Raw genomic sequence first — 20,640 nt, 5'->3', positions numbered from 1 at the left:
AGATGAAATCTGGACAATGTTTTTATGTAAAATATGCTTAAAATTAAGAACGAATATTAATAATTACTGATAATCCCATATTGCAATATAATTTTTGAGCTGTAAGGGTACAATATACAGGATTTTCACATTTTCATAAAAAATTACTAAGACTTTCGAAAACTTCACAGTATATTAATTTTCTCTGCTGTAAGGCTCCTCAACAAACATTAATATATAACAATTACATGTTTTTTACATTCTTATAAAAAGTTTACAATTTAATTTGTGTCAGATGACAGGATAATCTTATTTTGCTTTTACTTGTTCCTTCTTGTCTTGATACTTATTTTTTATTTATTTTGTGCACAGTTGTGTGTGATGCAGTTTTAATTGATTGCACCTCATGAGGTACTCTTAATTTCATTGCATTGTTTCACTAAACATTGACAATAAAATCTTAATTCATTAGAAGTGTGGCATGCAACTGTATTCAACATATGAATTCTCCCATCACAAGCCCCTTTTAATGTGATATTCCTTAATAAAGTCCATGCATGCGTGGTATTTCATCTGTTCTGTGAATGACTAAGGTTTGTTCAAGAACATAGGGATTTTAAGCAAATGAACCTAAAATTAAACTTTCTTGTCTTCATACAAAAGGCTACATTTGGCAGAAAAAGAACCCCAAGCATAACTGTTAACAGAAGTAGAAAATGTCATTCTTTACCTAAAATTAAAGCATAAACATTTATTGTTACTATTTTTCATTTAAAATAATGATATCCTTGTTTGGCTTTAGTAGGTTTATTTTAAAGGACATCAAGCCCAACTAAAATGTTCCCAAACCCTTCTATAATCCTAATTGTCACATTTTTAAAGATAATTCAAATATAAAATTTACATAAAGGAGTAAGCCTATAAGTCTAGATATTTAACATTAAAATGTTTCATTTCTTGATTAAATTGTGTCTGTTTTTTTAAAATTATTAATAAGACCATTTGTATCACTTCTTCTACTGTTTAATAAACAATGACACTGTCAAGTCTTTTCTGAGTTTTTGTACACTTGATGATCCAGGAGGTCAGTTTCAATCTTTACAACCTCACAATCTTAGTTAGGCCCCGTACCTTACAATCTTCAAAATAACAGTCAACAAAATGATTTGTTTGTCAAAAGTAAGAAAAATCCCTTAGAGAGAATCTTCTGTTTCACAGAGTCTTTGCTGCCCCCTACTGGCTATAAGAGGATTCTGGAAATTAATTTATCTGTCAGTCTGTACAGCTCTCTGGACCTTTGTCCGCTTGGTCTGTTAATTTCTCAAGTTGTAGACACCAAAGCGAAATCTGAATTCAACTGAACCACCGAGCCAAAAATATCTGGCTCCTGAATTGTAAGGCTGAGTTCAAGTTCAGAATAATGCACGTTTAATGGTTAATAGGGTTAAGTATAGGGGTTAGGCCACAAGTAGATGTCGAAGCAGCATCCCATTAATAATGTGCATGAGTGTGTATGTCCTATACATTCAGGGCAGCTCTTTTCATTCAGTCTATGCTTGAGTTGCTTGCCACTATTTTTGCTTCACATGCAACCAGTGAACTTGAACAGCACACGAAGCTCCTGTAATGTTACATTAGAGTGGAGTCACAAAATGGGCACACAATATTCTTCGGCATGCAGCCAGCAGCTTTAATGGGCCGACACGTGGCTAATTAAACCTCATACTTTAATATCATATTTCTGTTTGAAAATAACACGTCGAAACGTAACACGTTTATTTAGAGTTCACACGATGGGTATGTAGCATCCGAACTAACAGTAGCGAGTTTGCAGAATACGAGCGGAACTGAACGCATCACCCAGCCGTTGGTTTTCTACTCTGATGACGTCACTTGCAGAGTTGTCATGGCGTCGTCGAGGCTGAAGCTACCGTTGCAGTGTTGCTAAAAAAAATCTGTCGATAGCCTTTAAACCGAAATGGAGAAAAATGCAAACCTGCATCGAGACACTGAGGTGACCGCTGTGTGTGCCTCTATTGCGGGCGAAATGGGCGAGGTTTCGGTCGCGGGCGAAGTGAGAGGAGCAGTCGACAAATTAAAGAATAGTGAAGCTCCCCTCAGTACTTTGGATAACGTTCCTTGTGATACCAGCGCCTCAAATGCTAGTTCTCCGAGCTGCGATGGATGTGTGCAGAGCGCAGTGCCGGAGGTTATCGAAGTCCCCCCTGTGCAGGAGGATCCGGAGGAGAACGCCGAGGCGAGCCCGTCGCTGTTGAGGTGCGAGGATCAGGTTAGTAACGGGATGGGACATGACTCGGAGCAGGTAGCAGAAGACAGCCAGGGAGGTGCCTCAAAGTTAGTAAACAACAAAGCCGACAGCCTGTCCTCATCTCCCGCTGGAGACAGCATACATGCGAAGGCTGAGCTTCCAGCCTGTGGAGAAAGTGAGCAGGCAAAACTTGCCAAGCCGACTGCTCTGTGTCCGGACAGCGCGAACGCAGCGGACGGCAAATCTGGACAGTCCGATCACACCTTATCGGAAGGACTGCCGAGTGGGAGTGACCCCGACCCCAGCCTCGGTGGAGAGTCCCGGAGCATAGATTCACTCGAGTCGTTCTCCAATCTCAACTCGTGTCCAAGCTCGGAGGGACTGGACGACAGGGGACTGGCCTTGGCCTTGCAGAGCGAGTACGCCTCCGACGGGACAAAGACCTCCTGCGCCAAGGACCGAGCCGCTGGCCAGTCCATATACCACATTAAGTGGATCAAATGGAGGGAGGAAAACACGCCGATCATCACTCAAAACGAGAATGGACCCTGTCCATTACTGGCAATCATGAATGTCCTTCTGCTTGCTTGGAAGGTAAACGCTCACATTTGTTCTATCAAGCACTCCACACTTCAGCACCAGATGACTTTTTATTACAACATATCAATACAGGATGTATGCATTCAAGACGTGTGTATTCGGTGCAATTTCGCCCAGCAAAACGTATTTGGGTTAGTCTTTTAGGCGAGTTTTTTTTATCTAATGTGCAGGAAATCATGAACAGCTGGTGTACATTCTTCTCTTTCAGGTTAAAATACCACCTATGATGGAAATTATAACTGCTGAGCAACTGATGGAGTATCTTGGTAAGTGTTTGCAGCTATGTTACTGAAGATCAACATATTTGTTGCTCCAAAGAATTAGAAAAAAATGCCTTGTTGAATCTTTTATGTAGAGATGCGCCAGTCAACCCCCCCAGAGATCAGAGTTGGCCAGTTTTCTCTTGATCATCTCTGATCAGTGATTGGCAGGTCAAATAGTATGAAATCAGAAACTGGGCCATCCTCAGCGCCTCAACGAGATGAAGCACAATTTGAACTTAAAGATCTGTACATAATTTGTCAACTATGTAGCGCAAACAGCTAGAGAAGTACCAGAATTAGTGTGAGGATCAGCCACTTGATTGGGAGGTCAAATACTGAGAATTCAGATTCTAGTAAATTTTTTTGTTGTTGCATCTTTTATTTGTTTTAGTCTAAGAGGAAACAAAAATTGGAATCAATCAAACCACTTAGAAATCGTAAAGCGTTTACCTGCCCAGAAGAGTCTGATTGGTGCATCTCTATTTTTTTTAATCCAGGTAATGTCACTGAAACCGGGCTTATTCTGTTTGCCCTGTGCAAAACATCTTTGAGGAACGTTTTGCACAATTAGCTCACTGTAGGTTTTTTGGGGGCCAAAGTGTAGCCTGCACGATCACATACTTATATTCTCAGTTGTCCACGAACTCCCTGCCAATATATTTCAACATCCTGGTGAATATTCTCATGTTTCATGCTCATACTAGTTGGCGGTTGCGCACTTTAAAGGCACAAGTTGGTCATCTGACTCAACTATGTATGTATTTATTTATTTACGTATCCTCACTGTCCATCCAGAGGAACAACTTTATTCCCCTCAGGGATATTAAGGAGTCGCACAGTTCAATATTCCAGAGTCGACAGAGGAAGCAACCGCAGCGGGGGAATCCCCCCATGAACTTCTTCTGCTGCTGTAAGGGAAATTGGAGCCATGTCTTCTGCCTGGCAGTGTCCTGCCCCTCTTTACTAAAACAGTTTTCGGTGTCCAGGAGTCGTGTCTAAACAGCTGCGTTTCTGCCAATGTTTTCTTCCAGCGTTAGGAGTACAATATATTTTAATAAATGAAGCGTTTTTAATAATTCAGCAGCATATTTTTTCCCTGACTTGTTTGTGTCCTTTAGCTAGCTAACATGACTCATCTCTATGAATCTCCCTGGAGAAAACTGGTGTGACTGTGGAGAGCTATCCGTGGTTTTAATTTCTCCACCAAATGTGAGGATTTGTTTTTGCAAGAGGGCGGAAATATTTGCATTTATTTACTGTACTTTACACAAAGACTTTAGTAGCTTTCAGAAACTTCTGGATTACTTCTAACCTCTCCTGTCGCCCCAGAGACTCAGGAGGAAGGGATATAATTCTCCCCTAGTAAAATCTGTATCTTTGGTGACGGCCTGAAAAAAGACGAGTCCATGGGTCTGTTCAAACATCTTGTGAAATAAAAGCTCCTATTGCTTAACACAGCTAGAGTTCATTAGCTTTACTGATGCAACAGATTTATTTCTGTTTAGTTGGTGATGTGCAAGTTTAACTCTCTTGAAGTAAGTAGCCTCTTTTTCCGTACTGGTTGCTACTCTCAGGGTACTCTTCTCCTTCTAGTGCCTGAGTGAGTGAGATTCCAATGTTAGCGATTCTTTCCATGCACAGATGTTTTCAGCCATGTGGATTTGATGACTGGAGGTGGATGGTATTCATCTGAGTAATTCTCTGGAAAAGCATGAGTTGACAGTGCAGTGTGATGCTTTTGCCAACTCCTAATTAAATTAATGACTCTCAGTGAGATGTCACGAAGCATGCTCACACCAGATATGTGGAAGGAGCTGGCTTTTTGTGCAATACTAGAAATGAAGCAATGTGAAAGGAGATTCTGTAAGATGATTGTGTGCTGCTGTTAGCTAGGTGATCTCGTGGAAAATACCGATGTAAAAGCCATCCTGACACAAAGCTTAGCTGATATGGCTCTATAGAGAACCGCATTTGAGCCTGAATGCTTCCTTAGGAAACGGCTGTCCAATGCGACATACGCATGATAAACAATCCGAAGCATCGAACAGATTCTGCTCCTAAACAAATGATTTTCTTGAGTGTCAGTCAAGATTGAATCAGCATCTGTTGACTTTTTCTTTTGCAGGCGACTACATCCTGGAAACCAAACCTAAGGAGATATCAGAGGTTCAGCGGCTGAACTATGAACAAGTAAGATCTGCCTTATAACTGCAGTTTGTGCCTTATAACTGGACAAACTACAGTTATAAGGCACAATAAAATCTATACATTTTGCATTTAAGATGAAAATGCAAACCGCTTTTCTCTGAATGGATAAATTTTTTTGATCCATTCAGATTTTTTTTTTCTAAAAATTATAATGCAAAAAAAAGAAAAACAAACATACTGCGAGTCCTTTAATAGAGGTAGTAGTAGTTATAAATCTAACAACATGAAAGAATTACAGCATTATGCCCATTTACACTTCGAAGCACAAGCCCTAACCGTTATCTGTTTTCTATTTAAGTGCATCGAAGTAAATGATGTTGGTTGTTGCATTTATTGACTAAAAATAGTGGAGGTTATTAGTTTTGATGCATTTATTGAATAGGGAAAGATAATTTAGTATTTGACTAAAAAAGCTGATTTTAAGGCTGATGTTGGTGCATCTCGAGCTGCTTTGCTTTTGTTTCGTGTCACTGATGCACTCAGAGTATCCGAGCTATTTTCATGTCCTCCCTTAAATATTTCCCTATGCGTACAAAGTGATTGGTCCGACGTAGCTGTATGCTCAAAACAATGCGGGTCTGCACATTTGCATGGAGCGAGCCTGGGTCAGCGGCCGCTCAGGAACATGGAAATAAGCAGGAGCTGATTGGAGGCCGTGTGAAGCTGCAGCGGAGCGTCTTCCTGCTCCTCTGCAGGTTACATAAGACGACTCTTGCAAGTCTCGGGGAACAACAGGGGTTAGTAGTGTCAGATTGTGTTGTTTCACATAGTGGTGGATGCTTGGAGACGCATGGCTGGGTTCAGCTACCAGCTATTACTGAGAGTGTGTGTGTGTTTGTGTGCTTGTGTGTGTGGCTTACCATGAAAGGCACTTAGAGATGGAGCTCCAGCTTCTCGCTTCCTCCCATCTCTGTGGCGGCCTGCCTACGGTGTGGGAGGGGCCCCGCCTTTTTTCCCCCTCTTGCGTGGCAGCGCTGGAGCACATCTGTGAATGATTTCAAGCCCGTCAGTTACAGACGACTAAAAGTAATGTGCAGTTTCCTCTTGGAAGCTCGGGCTTTCTAAATTTAAGCCGAGGTGGAACGGAATCTCTTAAATAAATCGGCGGTGGCCCTCAGCATGCGGAGCTATAGTAAGGGAGGGGCCTGACTTCAGGCTGCCTTGTTATTATGGTTGTCTAATGACGGGTCGGGGAGCTGTTTTACATGTGGGTGTCGTCATGTCCGTTGGCCATCTGTCAGCGGTGCGGTTAGTTCACACAGAGCATTCGGACAGTGCTGCGGGCAGACCTCAGGGAAACAGGAATGTCGGTCAAACAAATTGGATTGTCCTCCTGACATGTTGGGCGGGAATATTTTGTGACTTTCTAATGAGCTGTAAAACACAAGTTTTCACTCTTCTGTGGAAAAGCAAACACTATAACAGAAGTAGTTCTATTTATAACTTCAGCTTGAACAAAAGAAAATCTCATCCGTCACGTGACTGAGTTTGGATTAAAATAGCAGTTGCCTGGTTGCTCTTTAGCTTTTGTTAAATATTTACCGAGGAGAGCAGAGGAAGTGAGCGTGTAGTTTAGTTCGGTTTTGTCTCACTGGACCCGGCTCAACAAGGTGATTCATCCATGATGACTGTTCAGTCACTGGAAGAAACAGGCTAACGTATTTAGGAAACAGTGTTTTTCTTTTATTCCCAGTGCGTAATCGCTCCTTGCAGTGTGGAGTTTTGCACACGACTGTTAAATAATCCTGCTTTTTATTTCAAAATACACGATATCCCACCATTTGTGTCAAAGTGAGTTCACAGACGGGGGCCGGGGGGTTTATGGTAAGATACAATGGGAATCACGTAAGGGGAAAACGTTAAAGATTCAGTAAAAAGAATAAATGCAGCGTCGTTCATCAAATCCGTATGAAGGAACAGTTTCACTGTGTGGAGAGAAACGGATTGATCTGCTGTTGGAGTTGGGTTCATGGTGTGCATGAGCAGTCTCACTTAAACTATTACAATAAGCTAACTATAAAAATTCACAATATATTGGAAATGGGCCAGCTGCATGGAAATTTAGTTATATCAACTTCAAAAGCATGGAATTAGATTGATGTATTGATGTGTGAATAAGGCCAAATGTTGTAATAACAACACACTCAAAGCAGTAACTAAGTCAAAACTTCAATAAAATCTATACATTTTGCATTTAAGATGAAAAACCGTCTTTGTAAAAATGTTTTACCAAAAACGCCTCAAAAAGCCTAGTTTTAGCTTCACCTGCTTTAAATTATGTTAAAAAAAAAAAAAATCTAAATATATCAGCCTTGCACTATAGCTACGGTTAGCCACAGTGAAAGAAAGGCCCGAGCTTTTCACATGTTGATGTTAGAAGTATTGTTTAGCTGAAGATGCATCCTTTGCTACAAATGATCAAGCATCCATTACAGGAATGCTATTTTGTTGCATTTTAAGCAACACAATGATATTTTCTTATTTACACAAATAAATAAATTATTTGGTTATTTAAACTTTATGAAAACTCTACAGAATGTGCCAGTTTGTTTTACCTGAACAATTGATCAAATAATCCATGACTAAAATAATCATTAGTTGCAGCCATAATGTTTTCCACAAAACAGTGAAAGTTTCCTATTTCTGATGGTGTGAAGTTGACTCTCACAACGCTGTAAACGCGCCGATCAGCACTCAAATCGAGAACGGACCCAATCATGAATGTCCTTCTGCTTGCTTGGACGGTAAACGCTCACATTTGTTCTATCAAGCACTCCACACTTCAGCACCAGATGACGTTTTATCACAACGTATCAATACAGGATGTATGCATTCAAGACGTGTGTATTCGGGGCAATTTCGCCCAGCAAAACATATTTGGGTTAGTCTTTTAGGCGAGGTTTTTGATCTAATGGTCTTTTCAGCTGCTAATGAGTTGCTATCCCATTACAGTATTGATCAGTATTGATCAAACGTGGTCCAAGGAAGGAAATAGCGGACCGGTAACAGGGTCATGGTCAAAGCTCATTCTGCTAGTCTAATTGATACATATGAGAAGCAATGCTGGGCTCGGGTTGCTGAAGTAGTTAATGCTGGTTCTGTCAGAAAGCTGTGAGAATGCACAGTTCATCTCAGCTTGTCGAATATGGGGGACAAACCCTCAGAGCACTGAGGGTGGATGATAGCTTTGGCCTTTTGCTTGCAAGCTAATTCTCCCTGACACAAAGCAAAAAACGGTTCAGGAATAGTCTGAGGAGCACAACGAGTTTGACATGTTGACTTGACCTCCAAATTCCCCATGCGTCAATCCAATCGAGCATCTGGGGAATGTGCCGGATAAACAAGTCCGACCCATCGCTGCCCCAACTCACATCTCCCGTGATTTAAAGGATCTGCTGCTGCTGACATCTTGGACCCAGATATGACCGCACACATTCAGGGCGGCTCGTTCAGTTCATGCCGCGACTGCAGCTGTTTTTGCTGCAAAACAGGGAGACTTAAGAGGCATGTGGCCATAACGGTGTGCTCTTTTATAAGTGATGATTTAATGTGAGAACTGATTCTCAGTTTACATGGGATTGTTTTAACTAGGACAATCAGGATCAGAAAAGCAGCTATTGTAGAAAATGTCACTGGAAACTTATCGTAGTTAAGAAACAGTATGGGGAGTAAGGCCTTGACTTTCAAACTGGAGAAGAACCTGAGAAAGCTTTAGGTGCTAATATAGCTGTGTTGAAGTGCGTCCATGTTGAGCCGGGATGATTCAGCACTAATCAGCTGATCTCTCAAAACTAGAAAGTAGAAAGAAATCCGGAATATAAGATCTATGTACTGTATATCAATATGGGATCTCTGCAGCACCCGATGCTTCTGAGCTAAATATGAAATATTAGTTACTGAGTCTGTGTTTCAGTAAATATCTGTTTGAAACATCATTTTAACGAGCTCACAATAATATAAGACTCATTAAACTCAATCGCATTTTAGTTGAACAAGAAGTTATGTGACACTTCTATTACTAATTTATGATGATTTTGTAAGAAGCTTCAAAAACTGAGTAGTTCTCAATCTTCATTGTACAAAACTATATAATGACTTAATCCGTTTCATCCATCTTAAAAACCAGACATGCTTTCTGCATACTTGAGGCGTCGGGGTCATTCCTCTTGAGTGTGCCTTCTGTAAAGTTGAATCAGTGGACATTGGGCTGTCAGGGATCAGCTGCAGGCCCGGTCTGGACCTCAGGGTTCAGCCGGAGCCAGCTGGGACATTTTGCTCTGGGCGTGAAAACAACAACGAGTGGGTTTCTGTGGGTTCTCAGGTGTGACGCTTTTGTGTTTGCAGATCACGGAGGTCTGCTAAAATGTGGTGTTCTAAATAAAAAAAATAAGGGATAAATTCTAGTTAAATGTAAAGTGTTTGGCCACTAATTAAAAAGATATATTTTCCTCATATATGTTTTAATGTGCTCGGTAGCAAGAGCATATATTGAAAAAAGAATAAATTAAAAACTTAACCGAAAAAAATCCTTCCTTACTTCCTCCTTCACAAGTTTTACTTAATTTCTGCAAATTATGTAGATTTGAAAGACTTTTATGTGTAAAAAATGAAAACAAATAAATAAAAAAAGCGGTTTCTTTGCTCGGACGTGTTTAGTTAACATACCTGCTTTTGAAAATCTTTATTAATTTCTGTTCTTTTTGTCTGTTTCTTTTTCAGAACATGAGCGACGCCATGGCGGTGCTGCACAAGCTGCAGACGGGTCTGGACGTAAACGTGAAGTTCACAGGCGTGCGAGTGTTTGAGTACACCCCAGAATGCATTGTGTTCGACCTTCTCGACATCCCTCTTTACCACGGCTGGCTTGTTGACCCCCAGGTGCGGCCGATCTTTTCGCTCCTGAACTCCAACCCAAAGACCTCTGGGTGTTCTTCAAGATCTAGTGCGCTGCTAACGAATTAATGGTGAATTGTTCACGACAGTAAAAGATGAAGAGGAAAAGAAAATGTTAACACAGAGCACCAGATCTTTAAAAAGTGAACACTGCAGCAAATCTTTAGCAATTAATAATAGAATGTCATAATAATAAAAATGTATTACTGAAAGTCATGTTCTTAGGAGATAACACACAGGTTGTACATTATCCACTTTTTTATTGATTTCAAGCTAAATCTGCCATTAAAATACAAAGTTAAAGATGGTACATAGTCCGTAGTTCAGACCAGATGCTAATCTGAATTTATGTACTTTTCTTCCCCAGCAAGTTACTTTACATCCTAACAATTATCTAATTAAACACCAGTAGGTTTTAATATCACCTGCAGCGTCTATAGCTGGATGAAATAAAAGCCTTCAGGAGTAAATAAGTAAAGTTTGAGGACCTCAGATTAAATCTAGCAAAGTAAAAACACTTAAGCGTTTGTTTAACGTTTCTTTCCTAAATCTTCCATAAAGCAGCTTTTTAACGCCCGTTGGTTGGCATCCTTGTTTTTGCTGAAGGTCTTTTCTCACGCTTCCTTTTTATTATCTGTGTTTGCAGATGCACGACATTGTGAAGGCAGTGGGCAACTGCAGCTACAACCAGCTGGTGGAGAAGATAATATCCTGCAAACAGTCAGACAACAGCGAGCTGGCAGGGGAAGGTGAACACTTGCTTCCTGGCCACTTTCTGACTCTCTATCTCTTGGCTTTACTCCACGCAGAAACACTCTGCATAGAAGTGCAGGCCTAATGTAATAGATCCTTATGTGACTTTTAAAATATTTATTTTGCTCTTTGTTTTCTTTGCCAACATCAGAAGTTTTCTACCAGATATTTGCTCATTCAGCTCAAGTCGCTCCCAGCAGGACTGAAAGAAAACATTTTGATGCTTAGTCGACGACGTACCGATAAAAGATGCTTCCTCTTTTCTATTGTCGTTCCACATTTCTGGTCCTTCCTTTGATGACTAATGTAGCATTGAAGGTACCCATCACTTAAACTTTGGCAAATCCCTTCAAATGGGATTATAGCAACTTGTTAGGGGAGAGAGTGACTCTTTCCTGACTGGGTTCCACACAAGTAAAAGGTTTGGTTCTAGTGAACAGGCTGTGATTTTTTTTCTTTCATGGCCATTTGCAGTTCATTTCTGTAGAGGGCTCCTACTCAGTTTGGAAACTTGAATCTTAAAGTATTTTGAAATAGAGTCCAGATCAGTGGTGTCCGAAGTCGGTCCGGCATCCTGCATGTTCTAGTTCTCTCCCTGGTTTAACACCTGGATCCAATAATGGCTCATTAGAGGCCTAAGAAGAACATTGACATGCTGAGGAGGTTGTTGATACCAGCAGGGAGAGAATAAAACAGGCAGGATGTGTCCCTTCAGGACCGACTTTGGGCACCGCTGGTCTAGATAAATATAGAAAAGGAAAATAGAGTATGGAAAAGTATTGTATTTATTCCTTTCTGTGTTCATATTTGCTGCTTATCTAAACTGTTAAAATAAACGTCTTTGTATTCTGTAAATTTGCACTGCTGACACTATAAAGTGTTTATTAGCAAGTAATTGGACTGTGTGTAGACTAGTCTGCTATATCATCTTAAATGATCAAAACAAAAATATCTAATATATTACAGATTTCTTGTGATTTTTAAGACTGTGTGCTTTCCTCTGTGTTTCGTCACAGGCATCGTGGCAGAGCAGTTTCTCAGCAGTACGGCCACTCAGCTGACGTACCACGGCTTGTGTGAGCTCACCTCCACTGTGCAGGAGGGAGAGCTCTGTGTCTTTTTCAGGAACAACCACTTCAGCACCATGATCAAATACAAGGTAAACAAGTGCCAGCAACTTATTTGGATACAACCTGTGGTGACAGTTTGACGTTTAGGTTGGGATTAGTGGACTGCTAAACTGACACAAAGTGAGTGTTTTCTTTCCCTTTAACGCTTGTATTTTCCACATGTTTCAAATCAAGAGATATATTTCACAAAGTAACCGGAATAAATTAATTACAGTAAGTTAGTAGGAAAGCTTGGGTGGCACAACCACTTTAGGGGCAGTTACTTAGTTTGGATGCATTCCTGCCCTTAATAAGTTAGCTTAGCATTTATAAACAACATTTTGCTTTTACTCACGGTAGCATTGTCTGACATTACATTGTTTTCATGCTCTGAAACTTTTTCACAGTACTGTGGGTCAGACATATGATGGTTTGTTCAGGTTGTGTTCCGGTTGGTCCAGTTGTGTTGTGCCTTTTCCCGGGTCGTCATATGGATACTTGTAAACGTTAATTTATCTGCTCACCTCATCACTTTGTCAGTGTAATAAAAATGTATCCACCTGCACTGATAACTGAAGGCTTATTTAGGAGGCTTCTGTCGGACGTGTAGCGTAAGTTAGCAAGTTTTCCTCTTTCTCATGTTTCTTTCTTCCTCTGAAGTTGTCTGGTATTTTATCAATGCTACTATAAACTGTAAAAGTGATGAGTGTTCTGCTCTGATGTGCAGCTGGGACCCAGAGAGTGACTAATATTTAGACCAATTTCCAGAAACATGTGTCCCATCTGTAACGGTTCCCAGCTAGCTTGACACATCTGCGGTTGCAACAGACCTTTCCTGTTATCTACAGGAGGGAAGTGGCTCTGCAGTTGTTTCCAGCGCAAGCAAAGCACGGTGTGTGTGCGTGTGTTACGATAACAGTCGCACAAAGCTTCAGGACCGCTTTGTGCTCTTCTAATCACTTTTTGGAAACTGTATGTGTCTGTACAGTCAGTAGAAAAATAAATGACGGCATTCTGGAGTATTTCTAACCACTTTGGCTCCAATTTCTTCCCAGGGTCAGCTGTACCTTCTGGTTACAGACCAGGGCTTCCTGACGGAGGAGAAGGTCGTCTGGGAGAGTCTGCACAACGTGGATGGAGACGGAAACTTCTGTGATTCAGAGTTCAGGTTGCGGCCTCCGTCCGATCCAGAGACGGTCTACCGTGGACAGCAGGATCAGATAGACCAGGTCTGATCGGTTCCGGCCTGACTCGTGAAAACCTAACCAGGAGTTTGTCAAGTATTTACAAGGATAACTGAGTAAAAACTTGAATTCTGAATCAGTAGCAAACCAACAGCATTCAGAGACAGAAAAAAGCAGAGTGTGAATTGGAGAATCATTACACAAACATAAGTAATATCATCTGCAGTTCTACTACCATATAGGACCCATAACTACTGGCTATTTAATACATTTCCTAATAAATACATACAATAAATAAGTCACGCGAAATAAAAATATGAAATATTTGTCTATTATTGCCCTATTACTTCCCAAAAGAAATAATGGGACCAAAAATCTTTTGTTTGCAGCAGATATGACACACATTACACGGTGTATTTGTAGAAAACATAAAGTAAGTTTATGCTTCTGTTTGTTTGTTTTTTTTAGGACTATCTGATGGCGCTCTCCCTGCAGCAGGAGCAGCAAAGCCAGGACCTGCAGTGGGAGCAGCTCCCCGAAGGCATCAGTGACCTGGAGCTGGCCAAGAAGCTTCAGGAGGAGGAGGACCGACGAGCGTCGCAATACTACCAGGAGCAAGAGCAGGAGCAAGCAGCGGCTGCAGCGGCTGCACAGGCACAAGCACAGGTAGAGATGGCAGGAGGCTCCAGGGAGACAGAAATAGGAGGGAGGAACTGATGAAGCTGCACCGAATGTGGGATTTAATCAACTTACAGCTGGGTTCTTGAGTCTAACTCCATGTTTGTATCAAAGATTTTGATTATGGATTATATGCAGTGAACTGTCGGTGTGAACAGATGAGTAACGTATGAATTAGATGCTTTTAGTTTCACAATTTAAAATTTGTTGGGAATTAAAAATGTTAGGAAGCATATTTTAGATTATCCATAGTGTGCTTTTGAATTATTTTCGTAATCTACCTAACCTTAAGCTCAAACGTAAGTTTGCTTGAGCTTAAAGTCACAAACCACCTTTAGTTCTTTTTTTATTAAGTTAAATTAAATCTGCCTCTAAATCTGTAAACCTGCGCGCTCCTGTCTGCGCAGGAGCCGGTTGAAGGAAGTGAGGTGGACAGAGGAGGAGCTCCAGCAAGCGCAGCAGCAGCAGCAGCACCTGGGGCCGGCGCCGCACCTGCAGGCGGTTCCACATCCAGCCCGGGAAAACAGTCATCAGGTGGGGAGCGCAAAGCCAAGAAGGAATCGAAAGAAAAAGACAAGTGTGTTATTTTGTAACACACAGCGTGTGAGCGTGCGTATGTGTGCGTTTTCTTATCTGTGTGAAAGAGACGGCACCGGTCTCCCTGCGAACCGGACAGACGGCGTGCGGCCGCCACAGGACGACAACGACGGAGAGACGTTACTAACAGAGGACTGGTTGTTCCCAAAAGCCACTGGTGCCTGTTTTCCTCAATCCTCAGTGGAGCCTGAGCGTCGGAGGAAGGGACACTACAGCTACAGCAACTGGTCTTTCACAGAGCTGGCCAAACTTTGTTACAAGTCGCTCGCTGCACCGCTGATACGCGCCGCAGGTTCAAATTTACCTGGGGCGGGCGGTGTGTTTTATAGAAAAGGATAAAAATCCACACTTTTTTTTTGTTTTTGTTTTTTTCCAAACGCAACTTATTTCATTTTGTTTTTCACTCGTGCAGCTTATAAGCTTTTTTGTAGGCAGCAATATTTACAAAACATAGTTTGAAAGATTTGCTTTTTTTTATTATTATTATTATTAAGTAAGCTGTTGATGCCAAGATACAAGTTTTGTTTATTTATCAGTTACACAGGTAGCTTATCGGGAGTATTTTTTTGTTTTGTAAGCCGAAAAGGGATTTTATTTTGATCTTGCCTGTTGGGAATCAGCTCTTGCACCACTTGTGTCCCTTCTGAAACACTGCACACTAAGGGTTAATAATGCCAGATAGCTGCCAGACACTGTAGCTGTGTAATAAGACTTTATGACCACAGCTCCCTCTGTTCAGATTTGCCTTACCAGAGTATGGCATCGTTGTATTCTGCTCTGTCCGAATGTGAACGAGTGCTTTGCATGATGTGACAGTGTGTGGCGTGCGTTCACTCAGCACCGTGGTTCTGACGAGTTTCAGCTTGGAAATACTCCGTTTTGTTGTAGGTGAGCTACACCGTCTTTCACAGATTAGGTTTTAGTTTTTAGTTTGAGTGCAAAAGGCTCTTCTCGTTTTTCTGTCTGGACGTCGGCTTCCTGACGAGATGCTGGGCCTTTCCTGATGACTCTGACCGATAACGAAACGATCCTGCTGTTTCCTCCGGGCCCCAGTAATCAGTCAGTACAAAGAATCTAATTACTTAGAGTAATTATGTTTTTTCTTTAAAAAAAACATTTCTAAAGTATCACATAATCTTTTTTCTACAAATACAGAACCGTGACCCTTGCAGAAAAGTTTCTATAATCAGAGCAACAAACAATCTCAATGGATTAATGATTATAGATAATTATTTATGTCAGTAATGTAATTCAAAACATTACATTACTGTAATGTTTATTACACGAATGTGACATATTATAAGATTTTATTTTTGGGAAATTTGATCATTTTGGCTTCCATCCAATCGAAACCCAATCCTCAGTTTCTCAATAACTCATCATTTCAGTAAGAACAATAAACATATGTTCTTACTACAAACATAATTTTTTATATATATTTTTTTGCTTTAGCTCTGGTGTTGCTCTGCAACCAGGCTGTGAAAAAGAATCAGCAAAATAGAGTAAATGCTGTATTTTTCTAAATTACTACAATTAAAGTTGTAATTTGTGGACGTGAATGAAACAAACCCGGGTTTAAATCCAGATGTGTGATTGGATCAGGCAGACGTTTCAGCTCAGACTGCAGCACTGACAGCCGACTCGGTTTCAGATTCATCCAGCTGGCTTTGTGTCACATTTCCCCTTCTTTGCATGACTTTGCTCTGCAGCATTTCTTAGGACTGATTATGTGTAAGATTTGTAGAGTTTAGGCCTAAGTGTTGAAATTCACAAACAGAGCAGTCACGGGAGGAACAGGGTGCGTAATTCTCCACGCTGAAATTCTTTGGCATCGTGTTTCAGTTTGGAAGCATTTCTCTGCAATGCTGAGCATTCAACCACGTGATGTGCATGTTTAACCTGTTGCGATCGTTTGACGGGGTTTAGCTGGTTGTTTGTGCCATTATCGCACCTTGGGACTGCCTCCAGAGACATTTTTCTATGTATACATTCCAGCTGGATGCCTTGACGCGAGCGCTCTGTCGTCACAGAGGGTCTTTGCAGCGCTTGTGAAACGGTCTGTTATTTTCTTGATTGAAAACAGATTCTCTATTAGGACAGGAGGATTAGACGAAGGCAGCAGGCGACCCGACTGTGTGGGGTAACCTTTTTTTTTTTTTTATGAGCTCTGTGTGGTGGCACGCTGTTGGCTGTGTTTCTGAGACAATCCATACATATTTTCCACAACAGAACTACTCTCAGGCCCTTTTTTTACCAAGGGACATATCCTCACGTGTCTTTTCTAGCGCGTACGCTTTTTAACGGCACAGTTCCTCGGCCTGCAGTCGCTTTCTCAGTCACGGTTTTTTAGTACTTGTATATGTATAAACGCAGAACTTTTGACACTTTGAAGAATTGAACATGTCAATCTTAAGTTTTGATCCACACACTAAAACCAATGAACTGGCTGCCCAAATAAAGACCACAGGCTTAAATAACATTAGGTGTGCGCACTTTTCATAGAATTTTTTTTGTTTGTTTGTTTAGTTTTTTTTGTGCAAACGTAATTGTTTTGAGGTTGTTTTTTTTTTTTTTCTTCATGTGTCTCGGCCAATTAGCTGAACACGTTATTAAACATTCCAGTGGGTTTAGAGCAACGAAACAGGACTAAGGGAAATCTGGATTGTTTTATGTTGGTTTGAACGTGTGAAGTGACATTATTACAAACATACTTCCTTGCTTTAGCTTGATATTCCTGGTCACTATTACCTGAATCTGATGTTTCAAGTGTTTGCTTCATCCTGGGTTCTTATGATGAAATAATCAGAGGGATATTGTGTGTTCTGTGTCTCATAGTGGATTCTTGTATGCTTTGTAAAAGTGACGGTGGGGTAAATGCTGTAAAATTAGTATTTTGACAAGGTGATCGTGGAACACATGTATATATTTTTTTGCGATTGGTTTTGCACTGTTACATAAATATGCACTAACGCGAAAAGAAACATACCTCATTTTCTATTGAACATTAATTGTTCAAGAGTGCTATTGTTTTTTTTTTTGTTTTTGTTTTTTTTGTGGGGTACCTTTAAAAAACAAAATAAGATGTAAAAGAAAAACAACATGGCCAATTTGTTTCTAATGTTGCTTGCAGCTGAGTAATTATTAATTGTAAAAGTCTGAAAAGGGCTGTTTCGGCTCAGACGAGAAAGTTTGTCAGAAAGGTAACACCTGTTCAACACAACTTGCTGCAATTTAATACACTACTCAGGTTAGTGGTACATCTGTCTTAAGCCTACCAATGTACATGATTGAGGAGCAACACATCGCTTATAGATGATGAGTTTTGTATCATAAGGAAGTAGAGAAAAGATGTTGAAGGTAACAATCTAGAGTTTGATTCTATTAGCGGGAAAAAAAATAGTTAAAGGGCAAGTGTCATCACATTTGCAAATAAAAAAAGTGAGCACTGAAGAGTAGACATGATGTTACGTTTATGCCAAACTTGGGCATAAATTAATGTTCTCCCCAAAAAGTAATGACAGCAAAGTTTAAGTTTATAAAGTCAAAGTGTTATATTGTGAGGAGTCAGTAGAAGTGTTGTCTGAGAGCAGTGGTTTGAAGACCTAACTGTCTGGCACACTGTGGAGGGATTTAAAAGCACTTTCTCAGGAGCTCAGCCTGCCTGTAATAAACAACAGCAGCAAATTACCACTTGTGAAAAGGCCAGTTGTTGGAAACACTAAAATTCTGCCCACATTCAGATGTTGTAATTTCTGCTCCAATTCTGACCAGCATTGTTTATCTCCAGAGTAGCCTACTTTACTTTAATAAGTGTAGTGATTGTCCAAGTTCCTCTTCCCTCCACACACAGGCTATGTGACTTGTTAAGTTGTTCTGAATCTTTAACTCTGTCTACATTACGTTTTCCTGTGGAAACATGTTTGGCCCTAAAAATTCACTTCAGGCTAACGCTAAATGCTAGATGGAAAGAAAGTTATAATACTAATATACAGACAGGTTGTAGTTACACTTAAACACTTCTTTATTTGGTGTAATAAGAAACCAATTAGCACAACTAAAGCTAATTATAGTGGCTAAATCTACAGGTGGAGAACACAAAAAAGCTGATCAACTTTATGCTCACAAACAACAGCTTGAGCCACATCAGTGGTCTGGCTTTAGAGGCTGTTATGACTCTAAAGTATGATGATATTTGCCCTCTGAAAAGTCAGTAGGTGTACTTCTAATTTAGGTAGTAATGTTTCAGTCCTGGTCCATAATTTCACTACATAATGTTCTCACAGAAGAGTGATGTGCTTAAACTGAAATGCAGAATGGCAAAGGTTTGCTTTTTAACGAGCGAGTGTTACTGTAGCAGAGGAAGCTGTTCATTCATTTGGCATGAGATGCATCCAGAGTGCTGCAACAATCTAATAGAGATTTTTTTTTCTTTTCCTTTCTTTGATGCAATATCAGACTCCCAGAGTTAACTTTGTGAAGCATGTATAAGTGGGGAATGAAATGTTAGGCACAAGGATATTTTATTATTTACCACCATTAACTCCGCTGTCTGGTCTGTTACGTTTGAGTGTCACATGAACAAGCAAAACGACTGTGTTTGAAAATATGGGAGGTTACTCATTGTTGTCAATTTCATTGATCATTATTTACTTAAATGACCAAATAATGTATGTAGCCTTTCACATTACAGTCACATATTGTATATGGTGATGTGTGTATATATATATATAAATATATATAACAAAATGCCTTATAGACGAGGGACATTCAACCTGATTAGAAGTTACCTGGATAATAAAAAAATAAGATCATCAAGTGGTTTGTTGTCATCATGTCCAAGAAGACCTTCATTTATTTATGGCTCTTTTGAAAACGTGAAGCGTAATCTCTCGTCTTTTCCCACAGGATGATGGAACCAAACCAAGACAAGTGACATTTGCACTGTTTCCTAGTAGATCTCCATATTACAGTTTGTAACGTGACAGATCTACTGGCTGGTAACTGAACCAGATCTACTGGCTGGTAACTGAACCTAAATGTCCTTGGATTGTTTCCAGGAACAGACTTTTCATCTGACGACGGTGTAAATGTCAGGCTGCTCAGATGACTGCAAATGTCAGAAGAATTTACATGAGGCACTACGGGCTCTGATGTATGTTCTCACAGATACGTCAACCTCAGAGTTCGCTTGAAACCTGGACAGGTTTATATATTATGAAACCCTGGGAAAACTTAAGATGATGTAAATTTACTACACATTTATTTTAGGAAATTAATTATTAAATGTTAGTTACAAAACAAGAAACTCAAAAAAATAAAAAATGCACACTGACAAATTTCAAGTTTATTTTTGATAAAACACCAAAATAACTTTTCTAAAAATATTAATTTACTTCAAATTCAACTCAAAAATACTTTTTTTTTATCTCAAAGTGAAATCAAATACCTAATTTATAAAGAATTGAGTTTTGTTAAAAGGTCTTGTGGGCTCACTTTGTTAAAGATATTACTGTATTTTCCACACTATAAGGCGCATCTAAAAACCTTAAATTTCCTCAAAAGCCGACAGTGCGCCTTATACATGGACCAATATTGAGCCACAAGAGGTCTAGCAACTACGGTAAGCAACCACCGAATTCATTTTCGCCCGTAGAAGAAGCGCGCAGTGCATGCTGGGATAGTTGTCAGAACGCTGGTTTGTTAATAAAGTTTGACTGACCTATCTACCTACCGACCTGATAATCAGGTCGTCTGCAGGTCATTTAGCACCACGTTCTCCACAACATGCTGTGCTCGAACGGAGAAGGGTGACCATCGTCCGGCCACGCCCCGGCCCAGTCGCGGAAGGCTCTCCTCGCCGACCGGAGTCGTACTGTTTTGTTGATATTCCCTTAAATCCAGCTCCATCTAGTGGATGCATAACGTAACTCCAGCCTCTACTGTAGCGTCTATTCTATGCGCCTTATAATGCGGTGCGCCTTATATATGAAAAAAGTTTTAAAATAGGCCATTCATTGAAGGTGCGCCTTATATTGAGGAAAATATGGTAAACACAGAATGTTTTCGCCGTCATGGGGAGATTTGACGGCATCCACAGAGGTTAATCC

General features: G+C 40.4%; 1 protein-coding gene across 1 annotated transcript; it reads left to right on the top strand.

Moving 5' to 3' along the window:
- The first annotated feature begins 1,032 nt into the window (after nucleotides 1-1,032).
- Nucleotides 1,033-19,344, top strand: mindy2 (MINDY lysine 48 deubiquitinase 2). Its single transcript, XM_015053870.1, has 9 exons — nucleotides 1,033-2,842; nucleotides 3,057-3,114; nucleotides 5,237-5,301; nucleotides 10,039-10,197; nucleotides 10,859-10,961; nucleotides 11,982-12,124; nucleotides 13,130-13,303; nucleotides 13,727-13,924; nucleotides 14,344-19,344. Exons 1-9 carry the CDS (start codon nucleotides 1,958-1,960, stop codon nucleotides 14,527-14,529), a joined length of 1,971 nt encoding a protein of 656 aa, XP_014909356.1. The 5' UTR covers nucleotides 1,033-1,957; the 3' UTR covers nucleotides 14,530-19,344.
- Nucleotides 19,345-20,640: the final 1,296 nt, after the last annotated feature.

This window comes from Poecilia latipinna, unplaced genomic scaffold, assembly GCF_001443285.1.
Source record: "Poecilia latipinna isolate Pla-1442-1.1 unplaced genomic scaffold, P_latipinna-1.0 Scaffold1209, whole genome shotgun sequence".
NCBI classification, from domain to species: Eukaryota; Metazoa; Chordata; class Actinopteri; order Cyprinodontiformes; family Poeciliidae; genus Poecilia; species Poecilia latipinna.
The sequence above is the reverse complement of the archived record's forward strand: the minus strand, read 5'-3'. Positions and strand labels throughout refer to the sequence as shown.